General features: G+C 40.3%; 1 protein-coding gene across 2 annotated transcripts in view; it reads left to right on the forward strand.

Annotated features, from left to right (window-relative positions):
* Positions 1-1,697: 1,697 nt before the first annotated feature.
* Positions 1,698-13,057, forward strand: part of setx (senataxin) — a 37,065-nt gene continuing 25,705 nt past the window's right edge. The window contains exons 1-2 of one of the 2 annotated variants that reach the window (XM_058414997.1): positions 1,698-1,873; positions 11,019-11,107. In XM_058414997.1, the coding sequence (XP_058270980.1) occupies positions 11,086-11,107 (22 nt within the window). In that variant the 5' untranslated portion in view covers positions 1,698-1,873; positions 11,019-11,085. Of the gene's footprint in view, positions 1,874-11,018; positions 11,108-11,980; positions 12,140-13,057 lie in introns of those variants that run through there. The other variant, XM_058414998.1, reaches the window with a different exon arrangement.

A 13,057-nucleotide genomic window follows, 5' to 3' on the forward strand; every position in this document is an offset into this window, starting at 1 on the left:
ATTTTCGAGAATTATTATATAAAAAAAAATATGGGCATTTTCACCCTTATCAGTAGGAGCTCACTTTCATCAAACAGCTCATTTGAACACAGAGGACAGCATGGGTAAGTTCTCAGGGCCACGGCTCCATCTTTTGTTGCTTAATTTTAATTATCATTATTCTTATTCGATTTTGTACCAGTTATGTATCTTTCTGCATATTTAATCCTAGCCATCTCCCCTGCAACTATCGCTTCCATTCGACGCGCTCTATTTGCGCCCAGGGACGAGCTCTATTCTTCTATCAGACGTTCTTCTATCAGTCTTGAGGTATCAACACGTCTGTAACTGGGCACGATGGCCTTGGGCACAGCTCCAACCCTGGCTGTTCCAAATTTGGCACTTCTGTCCAGGTTTTTCCTACTTTTGAGAAGGCCTGTCGGACTGACCTCACTACCACTGTCACTCGCTCTACACAGGCCGTTCAGACTAAATACAAAGTTAACAAACGTACCCAGACTTCTCGACCTTCATGTCCCATACAACCTGGTCAATAAATGGTGCCTGACAACTCAATCATGCTGTCCCCTGGTTATTCTACACAAGTTCAAACAAGAATCCATTCAGATACACTCTAAACTATAAATACTATATATAATGACAACATCTATTGTCCATGTTTCTAGCAAATTCGAGAAAGGAAAGCCGGTCAGAGAGGTCGGTCAACACGGCTTGCGTATATGTCCTCGCTAACTAGATAGGGAGCTAGGAACAGAGTGTGCCTTGAGCATAGGAGAGAAGAAGGCCACAACAGGCCACAGATATGACAACAATAAGATGCAAAACAAGCGGATGTAAACTTAGAAGTAAAATTCATATACACTATAGAAACATTATGCAGAAGCACAGTATAGACGGACATCACAGAGTGATGAGAAGCTGAAGAGATGTGATGTTTATGTAAGCTGTGTATCGAAAAAGAACCATTCTAGTGGCTGGTAAGAACTAAGACAAGTGAGAAAAACACCAAAATACCGTATTTACTGTATATGGTGAATGACATTCGAGCAGATGTGGTGAAACTAGGGCATGATACGTGATAGTACATGAAGTAAAAACCTTTTTTTTTTTTTAAGTTTCAAGTTAAAATTAAGTAAGTTAAGGTAAACTGACAGAAAAGAACAGGCTAGCATTAATGAGAGAGCCATAACATCGATAAGAAGAGCAAATAGGTTTAAACAACTAAGTAAGAAAATAAAGATAGCATCCTCCCTTAAGAGTTGGGGAAAATAATTAAATTGTCAGGTAACCACAATGATCCTCACAGTACAATTATACAAGTGTACGGGATATAATAATAAGAAGAAGAAGATGAAGAAGAAGAAATAAATTCCTGGTACCATTAGTAGTAACTAATATTAATAAATGATCCTGACTTGTAATAATAAGGCACTTATATGATAAACAGTACAGTGTCTAACTTGAAGGTATCCACAGGGTCATCAGTTAAAAATGAAAAGATAGACAGACGCTAAAGGAAGGAGGGGTTGTTTTTATAGGGTATCTTAATTCTCAGAAAAGGTTGCTAAGGAGGCAAAACAATCATGGGACAAGCGCTAGGAGGGGTAAGGATGCCAGTATAAATGAGGATTTTTCATTCCACATCAGGCCTGACGCTCGAGTGCCATTTTGGTGTATTTGTCTTGCTACAATAAAGCCAGTTGCTTCTTCTCTTCCAAGCCTGAAGAAGTTTCTTTCATTTATTTTTATGGATTCAGTAAAGTTTTGTAAGTATTTGGTAGTAAAAGGTAATTGGAGAATACTAGTGTGTCCAAAACCCGAACTGGGACTGCATGGCTACTGGAATACGAAGGCTGGCCACGACAGAAACAAGGTAAGCAGACACTTGTTTAATCAAAGTCTGTTTTATAATTGTGTCTGTGGAGTGGGAGGTTAGAGGTGGCCCTGATGGCTTCGAGGTGAGAAATCTAAAAAGGGTGGTGGAGAAAGGAGTGGATGAGAATAAGTAACTAATTTAACTCCCACACTTGCAAAAGACTGCACAGTTATCCCTAGATACCTCTGTTTGGGGTAGAACAGGTCTGCTTGATATGGATGAAGCGGGTCCTCTGGCTGGCAGGTTGGTCAGTAGGAGTAGGAACTCCTCTCCTTGTGAGTTGATCATTTATGCTCATGTTCTGTTGATGGTCATATTGATGGTCGAACAAAGTAAAATTAATGTACTTAATAATGTATACAGTCAGTATAATTAAGTATATATTTTCATGTGTATTGGATGGAAGTGCTATTTGTGATATTCTTAACAAATATTAAATAAATGTTATTGTTAAATGAGTGGTTAAATATGTTGTGTAGAGAATTCAGTTGGAGTGGTCAAATAATGTGATATGATATATAGTGGTAATAATAAACGCTTTATTTTTAAATCTTGTAATAATTTGTATTTTTAATATTATACTTTTATGTACTTTCTCATGAAGAGAATGAAGAGTGCTGTGTCCACTATGTGCTCAAGTAATAGGAAAATAAAACAAAGTGTGTGTGGTTTGTTATGACTTGCTGTTCAGGCTTTGTGTGTGTGTGTGTGTGCCACTCTCCTGATACCCAAGGCCAGAAGTCAGAAGCACAGTTTCCCTACACATAGTTATTAATTGCATGTGTGAGAAAGCATGAATAAGAATAAACTATACCATTGAACCTATACCACTCCTGGTCACCTCCCAGTAGAGATGGATGGGATCGGTATCATGCTGACCAGAGTGAGTGATAGATGAGCTCCATAAATAAGGAGACAAAGTGTGAGTGAGAGATAAGTTCCAAATGAGGCGATCAATGAGCTCCGTAGATAAGGAGACAATGTATGAATGATGAGCTCCAAAGCTAATTTGGAGACAAGAGTGACTGCATGATTATTATGTTTCATAAATGAATACTCCCTTAATAGTCCAGCAGAAACGAGTGCACGCGATATTCCCGGACGCGGACGCGCGCATCGACACAGGCAGACTGATTATCGTGCGCGCACACGCACCGTTCATGCGCGCGCTCTTCGCTCATGTGCGCTTGCGCCCCCGCGTGTACTTGTATGGCGCACACACATACACGCGCACCGCTCATACCCCACACATAAAGAGAGCAGTGCTGCCCCCTGAGGGAAATGGCAACAATTGGGAATTGTACTGGTGCAGTAATATTGTACTGGTGCAGTAATATTGTGGTGGTGCAGAAATATTGTAGTGGTGCAGTAATATTGTGGTGGTGCAGTAATATTGTACTGGTGCAGTAATATTGTGGTGGTGCAGTAATATTGTACTGGTGCAGTAATATTGTGGTGGTGCAGTAATATTGTGGTGGTGCAGTAATATTGTAGTGGTGCAGTAATATTGTGGTGGTGCAGTAATATTGTACTGGTGCAGTAATATTGTGGTGGTGCAGTAATATTGTGGTGGTGCAGTAATATTGTGGTGGTGCAGTAATATTGTAGTGGTGCAGTAATATTGTGGTGGTGCAGTAATATTGTGGTGGTGCAGTAATATTGTGGTGGTGCAGTAATATTGTGGTGGTGCAGTAATATTGTACTGGTGCAGTAATATTGTACTGGTGCAGTAATATTGTGGTGGTGCAGTAATATTGTGGTGTTGCAGTAATATTGTAGTGGTGCAGTAATATTGTACTGGTGCAGTAATATTGTAGTGGTGCAGTAATATTGTACTGGTGCAGTAATATTGTGGTGGTGCAGTAATATTGTACTGGTGCAGTAATATTGTGGTGGTGCAGTAATATTGTACTGGTGCAGTAATATTGTACTGGTGCAGTAATATTGTGGTGGTGCAGTAATATTGTGGTGGTGCAGTAATATTGTACTGGTGCAGTAATATTGTGGTGGTGCAGTAATATTGTACTGGTGCAGTAATATTGTACTGGTGCAGTAATATTGTGGTGGTGCAGTAATATTGTGGTGGTGCAGTAATATTGTACTGGTGCAGTAATATTGTGGTGGTGCAGTAATATTGTGGTGTTGCAGTAATATTGTACTGGTGCAGTAATATTGTAGTGGTGCAGTAATATTGTGGTGGTGCAGTAATATTGTGGTGGTGCAGTAATATTGTACTGGTGCAGTAATATTGTGGTGGTGCAGTAATATTGTGGTGGTGCAGTAATATTGTACTGGTGCAGTAATATTGTGGTGGTGCAGTAATATTGTACTGGTGCAGTAATATTGTGGTGGTGCAGTAATATTGTGGTGGTGCAGTAATATTGTGGTGGTGCAGTAATATTGTACTGGTGCAGTAATATTGTACTGGTGCAGTAATATTGTGGTGGTGCAGTAATATTGTGGTGTTGCAGTAATATTGTACTGGTGCAGTAATATTGTAGTGGTGCAGTAATATTGTACTGGTGCAGTAATATTGTGGTGTTGCAGTAATATTGTACTGGTGCAGTAATATTGTAGTGGTGCAGTAATATTGTAGTGGTGCAGTAATATTGTGGTGGTGCAGTAATATTGTACTGGTGCAGTAATATTGTACTGGTGCAGTAATATTGTACTGGTGCAGTAATATTGTGGTGGTGCAGTAATATTGTGGTGGTGCAGTAATATTGTAGTGGTGCAGTAATATTGTGGTGGTGCAGTAATATTGTACTGGTGCAGTAATATTGTACTGGTGCAGTAATATTGTGGTGGTGCAGTAATATTGTACTGGTGCAGTAATATTGTAGTGGTGCAGTAATATTGTACTGGTGCAGTAATATTGTAGTGGTACAGTAATATTGTGGTGGTGCAGTAATATTGTACTGGTGCAGTAATATTGTACTGGTACAGTAATATTGTGGTGGTGCAGTAATATTGTACTGGTGCAGTAATATTGTACTGGTACAGTAATATTGTGGTGGTGCAGTAATATTGTGGTGGTGCAGTAATATTGTACTGGTGCAGTAATATTGTACTGGTACAGTAATATTGTGGTGGTGCAGTAATATTGTGGTGGTGCAGTAATATTGTAGTGGTGCAGTAATATTGTGGTGGTGCAGTAATATTGTGGTGGTGCAGTAATATTGTGGTGGTGCAGTAATATTGTACTGGTGCAGTAATATTGTACTGGTGCAGTAATATTGTGGTGGTGCAGTAATATTGTACTGGTGCAGTAATATTGTGGTGGTGCAGTAATATTGTACTGGTGCAGTAATATTGTGGTGGTGCAGTAATATTGTACTGGTGCAGTAATATTGTAGTGGTGCAGTAATATTGTGGTGGTGCAGTAATATTGTACTGGTGCAGTAATATTGTGGTGGTGCAGTAATATTGTGGTGGTGCAGTAATATTGTACTGGTGCAGTAATATTGTGGTGGTGCAGTAATATTGTACTGGTGCAGTAATATTGTGGTGGTGCAGTAATATTGTACTGGTGCAGTAATATTGTGGTGGTGCAGTAATATTGTACTGGTGCAGTAATATTGTGGTGGTGCAGTAATATTGTGGTGGTGCAGTAATATTGTGGTGGTGCAGTAATATTGTACTGGTGCAGTAATATTGTGGTGGTGCAGTAATATTGTGGTGGTGCAGTAATATTGTACTGGTGCAGTAATATTGTGGTGGTGCAGTAATATTGTGGTGGTGCAGTAATATTGTGGTGGTGCAGTAATATTGTGGTGGTGCAGTAATATTGTACTGGTGCAGTAATATTGTGGTGGTGCAGTAATATTGTGGTGGTGCAGTAATATTGTACTGGTGCAGTAATATTGTGGTGGTGCAGTAATATTGTACTGGTGCAGTAATATTGTGGTGGTGCAGTAATATTGTACTGGTGCAGTAATATTGTGGTGGTGCAGTAATATTGTACTGGTGCAGTAATATTGTGGTGGTGCAGTAATATTGTACTGGTGCAGTAATATTGTGGTGGTGCAGTAATATTGTACTGGTGCAGTAATATTGTGGTGGTGCAGTAATATTGTACTGGTGCAGTAATATTGTGGTGGTGCAGTAATATTGTGGTGGTGCAGTAATATTGTGGTGGTGCAGTAATATTGTACTGGTGCAGTAATATTGTGGTGGTGCAGTAATATTGTGGTGGTGCAGTAATATTGTACTGGTGCAGTAATATTGTGGTGGTGCAGTAATATTGTGGTGGTGCAGTAATATTGTGGTGGTGCAGTAATATTGTGGTGGTGCAGTAATATTGTACTGGTGCAGTAATATTGTGGTGGTGCAGTAATATTGTGGTGGTGCAGTAATATTGTGGTGGTGCAGTAATATTGTACTGGTGCAGTAATATTGTGGTGGTGCAGTAATATTGTACTGGTGCAGTAATATTGTGGTGGTGCAGTAATATTGTACTGGTGCAGTAATATTGTGGTGGTGCAGTAATATTGTACTGGTGCAGTAATATTGTGGTGGTGCAGTAATATTGTGGTGGTGCAGTAATATTGTGGTGGTGCAGTAATATTGTGGTGGTGCAGTAATATTGTACTGGTGCAGTAATATTGTGGTGGTGCAGTAATATTGTACTGGTGCAGTAATATTGTGGTGGTGCAGTAATATTGTACTGGTGCAGTAATATTGTACTGGTGCAGTAATATTGTGGTGGTGCAGTAATATTGTACTGGTGCAGTAATATTGTGGTGGTGCAGTAATATTGTACTGGTGCAGTAATATTGTGGTGGTGCAGTAATATTGTGGTGGTGCAGTAATATTGTACTGGTGCAGTAATATTGTGGTGGTGCAGTAATATTGTACTGGTGCAGTAATATTGTGGTGGTGCAGTAATATTGTACTGGTGCAGTAATATTGTGGTGGTGCAGTAATATTGTGGTGGTGCAGTAATATTGTGGTGGTGCAGTAATATTGTACTGGTGCAGTAATATTGTACTGGTGCAGTAATATTGTGGTGGTGCAGTAATATTGTGGTGGTGCAGTAATATTGTACTGGTGCAGTAATATTGTACTGGTGCAGTAATATTGTGGTGGTGCAGTAATATTGTACTGGTGCAGTAATATTGTACTGGTGCAGTAATATTGTGGTGGTGCAGTAATATTGTACTGGTGCAGTAATATTGTACTGGTGCAGTAATATTGTGGTGGTGCAGTAATATTGTGGTGGTGCAGTAATATTGTACTGGTGCAGTAATATTATACTGGTGCAGTAATATTGTGGTGGTGCAGTAATATTGTACTGGTGCAGTAATATTGTACTGGTGCAGTAATATTGTGGTGGTGCAGTAATATTGTACTGGTGCAGTAATATTGTACTGGTGCAGTAATATTATACTGGTGCAGTAATATTGTACTGGTGCAGTAATATTATACTGGTGCAGTAATATTAAGTCTGCTTGTTGTTTGATTGCCTATTAAATCCTGTATGATTTTTTTTATTCATTAGCTTTTGATTTATTGATTTAATTATTGTCTCTTGATTGATTTATTGCATTGGTTGATTTGATTGCTGTTGATTCATTGGTTGATTTGATTGCTGTTGATTCATTGGTTCATTTGATTGCTGCTGATTCATTGCGCTGGTTACTGATGTTTCCATGTGATTGATGCATGAGCTGCTGATTGATGAATGAGCATTAACCCATTGAATTATTGATTTGAATTATTTATTTAATTATTGAATTATGATTAACTGCTTATTATTGGAATATTAATTGATTATTAATTTACTGATTTTTTGCTGATTATAATTTTTCTATTGCAGTGAATTTTAATTCTAATTTAATCGACCTTTTGTGGATTTTACTGCATATATATCACTATCACGCTTTGTTTCCCCTTTCCTTCCTTTTTAGCCTGTTGCTAATGGTCACTTCAGACTGTGATGATAAATTGATTGATAATCGATTAAAATAACATTATATTATAATACCTTGCAATATTATTAACTTTATTTTTGGATTACATTATATTGTGATACTCTACTGTACTGATAACCCTGCTTAGTATAATTGCATTTAAGAAGTACCCAGTGAAACCAGTAAGGTGGATAAACACACCCTTCCAACGTGGTCGGTCATGAACAGAAACCCAGGTCCAAGATTTAGTGAAAAGAAGATCTAAACACACTAAAACACATCATGGAGACAGGAAGGAGTCTTCTGGCACCTGCTAATGGCAAAACACATGGATGCAATTAAAGACATCAAAAAGTACATGAGGAAATGGCATGATTGGACAAGGGGAGAGTTTTGAATTGATGAAATGCATGAAAAGGAAATCCAGGATAGAGCACTGGGGAGAAGCTAAAAAAACAAAACAAGACAAAGAGGAAATTAGAGATTATACAGTGGTTTGAAAAAGAAGGAAGAAAGGAGGGAAAAGAAAAGGGAAATGGAAAAAAAATCTGAAAAGCAGGAGTGGAAGGCAAGAAAGAGGCTAGGAATTGGACAGCAAAGGGAGAGGAAAGGAACAGAAATGTGGGGCGCACGGATGGCCACCACCATGTAATCAGGATTGCACTCTTGCTCCTGCCGTGATGGGAATATACCCCAAGTTTTCATGCTCAAAGGAAGTGGAATTGGAAATAGTAGCGGGGCAAATAACAGGAGTAATGAGAGAGACAGTGCCGGAGGGAGACAGCTGACAGTCAGGTGCTAAGGCCAAAATGACGAAGCCAAGGTAGTGAAGAAAGAGAACATAGCATCCGAAAAAAGGGAAATAAAAGATGGATGCAAATAGCAGGAGAAGTGGAAATGACACCGCTCTATGAAGAAGAGGATGAGGATTGAAAAAGGCGAGAGAAACAGCAGAAAGAGCAAACTTTGGGGTTTACAGAGCCACAATGGATAACAGTGGAAGAAATTATTCATTACTTTATTCCCAAGATACAGCAGCCAATCTCCTGGAAAGAGATGTGTTGTGTAAACTAGGAGCAAAAAACATCGTAGACCTACAGGAGTATGGGTCACATTACTAGAGGTGATAGCTGACCAGTATGTGGAGATTAAGAACAATGCACCCTGGACAAAGTATACTGGCTGGAAATTAAAGAGAAAGAAACATCAGATCTCTGGAAAGAGTGTAATATATGGAAGCCATGGATGGCACACATACACCCGGACTGCCAAGAGGCAAGAGACCCCCGGCACTGTACTATAAAACATGATGAGGAAGGATCTCTCTGGGAGGAACAGCAGGAAGGACAAAACTACAGCTTTAACGTGATGGACATTATAATAGGCCAACAAGGATTTGCGTCTGGAGTGGAATTCCCAGAAAAACTGGAAGGCTGGTATCATAGATGCAGCTCCTCACATCATTTTGATGATCGAATCAATAGACATAGGGCCAGTGATGAGGGAGGCAAGCCAGATGAAAGACTGGAGGCAGACACAAAATCCAAAGGTAGAAATATCTGCAGATAGGATATATCTTAGAATAAAGGTGACAACAGTAGAACAGGTAATAGCAACCCATGTATTGGTCAGCCAGCAAACCAAAGGTCAGTTTAGAGTAGAAGCAGTAGAAGTACAGGTGCAGATGCCCAAAAAAGCAGGATCTTACTCCACAGGAGAAAAATGAAGCTTTAGCAAGAGTCCCAGAGCAGTTATGGATGAAACATTCCACAGATGTAGGATTAGTAGTGGGAGCAGTGGTGGCTCAAGTGGTTAAGGCTCTGGGTCGTTGACCGGAAGATCAGGGGTTCAAGCCCCAGCACCGCCAAGTTGCCACTGTTGGGCCCTTGAGCAAGCTCCAGGGGTGCCGTATCATCTCTGACCCCAACCTCCAAGGATGGGATATGCGAAGATAGAATTTCACTGTGCTGTAATGTATATGTGACAGATAAAGGCTGTTTCTGTTTCATCTCATTAGTAAAATCGTCAAGGGTTAGTAAAAATTCAAGTGAAACCACACATCTCCCATATCAACAGCAGTACCCACTGTCACAGCAGGCTATAGATAGCATACAAAGCTGGATATACAGTATGATGCAGATAAGGATGAGTTTAAAACAGCGGCTGTGGCGACAGTTCCACAACCCTACTCAGCAAAATCTCACAATTTAATTCAAAATTAGAGAAGTGATGTTCGATGATGTAAGAGGCAATCGGAACACAGCAAGCCCAGAGGAAATGTGGAAGAGAAGGGGAGCAATCCGAGACCCAGACACAGGAGAGTGGAGAAGTGCAGATGGGTTGTGGGTAGCTTTACTCTCTCTCCTTTTAATGTTGATCAAAGATGGAATAGATGGAATAGATCATTGCAACAAGAGAGATGTAATAAAAACAATACAGAAAAACTAGTGGCCACCTTATTTGGCTAGCATGGTAAACAAAGCTCTGAGGGAGTGTGATCTTTGTGCAGAACAGAATGTGAATAAACACTTTACAGACCCAATAAGCTACAGAGCCCAAAGGTCCTCCCCGACACTTTGTAATGGATTTTGAAGATATGGCAGAGCGACAAAAAAGACGTTATATTCTAGTTGTGGTAGAAGTTTAGGCAGTAGCAATGGCTAAGAATGATGCAAAAGCTGTAGCAAAGTTTTTTGGGCAGAGAAGTAATCCCACGATTTGGCATTCCAGATAAAATTAGTTCAAATAATGGATTACACTCTGTGAATGCAGTAATCAAAGGCGTCACAGAAGTAGTGTGTATAAAACACAAGCTGGGTTGTGTGTAGGTCTGGAAGAACGAAAAAGGATCGAACGTCTGTGGCTTGCTCCAGACCAACCACATGCACTCATATGCTGGCATTCTTATCCGCCATTAAGCATCCTCCATGGACTCCCACACTCCGGGACAACGTCGGCATTTGGAGGCTCTTCTGAAACCTCCTATGTTTTTTCATCTGTGGAAAGAAACTGATTCAGAAGTACTTGCTGTAACACAGAGCTTAAGGCCTTTGCGTATGGATGGGAATACATGGTCATCATTGCGTGCAAAAAAGCAACTGCGACTACCATCCCAGCTACATCCAATACACCACTGGTGGTGGACCTGAACTACTGACGATAATGCACACACACGCACACACGTTATTTGTTAATGTCTTATATGTATGTTTGTTTATATCTTTTCCTAGGTCGGTGACCCTGGTGATATCTATATACTGTCGTGCCAAAGTGCAGGCAGAGTGGGAATGAACAACCATGAGGCAAATAAGCAGGAGGGGTAAGGAATCCAGTATAAATAGAGGGGATTTTTGTACGGGGGGGGGTTGGTGCACTTGACCGCATCATGCCTGACGCTGTGTATTTGAGTGCCATTTTGGTGTTATTGTCTTGCTGCAATAAAGCCAGTTGCTTCTTCTCATCCAAGCCTGGAGAAGTTTCTTTAATTTATTTTTATGAATTTAGTAAAGTTTTGTAAGTATTTGATAGTAATAGGTAATTGGAGAATACTTCAGAACCACCTGGTAGTGTGTCCACTCAGAGTTCTGACATCAGTATCTATCAAAAGTGGTCCAGGGAAGGAACGGTGGTGAACCGGCGACAGGGTCATGGCTGGCCAAGGCTCATCGATGCACTTGTGGAGCGAAGGCCGATCCAACAGACTGTTGCTCAAATTCCTGAAGAAGTTAATGCTGATTCTGATAGAAAGGTGTTAGAATACACAGTGCATGATGGGTCAGGGCTGTTTTAGCAGCAAAAGGGGACCAACACAATATTAAGCAGGTGTTCATAATGTTATGCCTGATCGGTGTACTTCATTTTAAAATGAGTTTATTACCACATGCAGCTGATTGTGAATGAGGTGTTACTACAGAACCGATAACGCATTCATATAAACCTTGCAGCAGGATCTACTATTAGATCTGCTGTTATGAAAAAAAAAATGGATCTCCTTTTGACCAATCACAACGGAGCGCCTACCAAATTACAATAAGCCTTCGGATATTGCGAATTAAAATGGTTTCTTAATTACTTTGTAACCTCCCATTAGAAGAATGTGTGTTATTACACATTGTTAACATTTCAGCTGAATTGAGGTCACGCTGATTGGTGCGTTATAAACGGAAGCAGCAGCCACTTCCTCCGCCACAGCCGGGACATGGTCGAGGCGCGCTGACGTCATGAGTGGGCTGAGCGTATTTCGCTAGGTTGGGAACCAAAACACGAAGCTAACTAGGTGTTTCTTACCTTTTTATTTATTTTGGATGAGGAGCATTACTAATGTCACGCAGGGGTTAAAGCCTGAAACCAGGTAAGAAGGCATTTTTTGTCGGTTGTTAAGACTTATGTTTGGCCGCACGTTTATAATCAGCACGACGTGCTAACTTCGATAGAACCGCAGCCTTTATCACCAGATAAGCTTTATTACTAAGAGGGAAAGGGGGGAAAGTAGGCGCTGATTTGATAGAAAGAAGAGATAGAAAGAGTAGGCGCTGTCTCTGACGGAACTCTCAATTAAGTTTCAAGCCGGAGCTTAAAGTAAACAGTGACACAGGATCTGAATACAGACCTAGTTTGATGCGCGTGCGTGCGCGGGCGTGTGACAAAGCTTTGAGTTACCTTCATTAACCTCAGTTTTAAATCCTCGCTGTTCAGAAACGGACATTACATTTAACTCGCATGCATCGCGAACGGAAGTGTTTACACTGGAACCATTTCACCAGTCTCCTTTAATAAGTGTGGTTTCAGTCGTCATGCTAGTACACTAGCTCAGGGGCTGGACTTTTTTTTTTCTTCTTTTTTTCTTTTTTTTTCTTCTTTTTTTCTTTTTTTCTTTTTTTTTAAAACATGTAATTGCATACAGCATGTAAAGTCTGGACGAGTGCTTCTTCCTTAGCTTTAGCTTTAGCTTAGCAAACGTCCAGCCTTCAGATGCTGTCTACGTTTAGACTTGGTATCAAATGGTGCACGATACACTTCCTGCCTACATTTTATTAAAACACCCGTACAGCTGTTCCACCAGCCAAGCACGTGGCCACAGAGCAGTGCAGGAAAATGCACATGGTAGGTTAAGGCTCTGGCTCAGTGAAGCTGGACAGCTTTCCAGGTTTTTGTTAATAAAAAAAAATGATTATTAATCCAAACCAAAGTCAGTCTGCAGAGTAAACGTTCAACAAAGCATTGGTAGAATAGAAATAGCATTTATTTATTCACGTATACATTACAGCAC

Source organism: Hemibagrus wyckioides, linkage group LG18, assembly GCF_019097595.1.
Source record: "Hemibagrus wyckioides isolate EC202008001 linkage group LG18, SWU_Hwy_1.0, whole genome shotgun sequence".
Classification (NCBI taxonomy): domain Eukaryota; kingdom Metazoa; phylum Chordata; class Actinopteri; order Siluriformes; family Bagridae; genus Hemibagrus; species Hemibagrus wyckioides.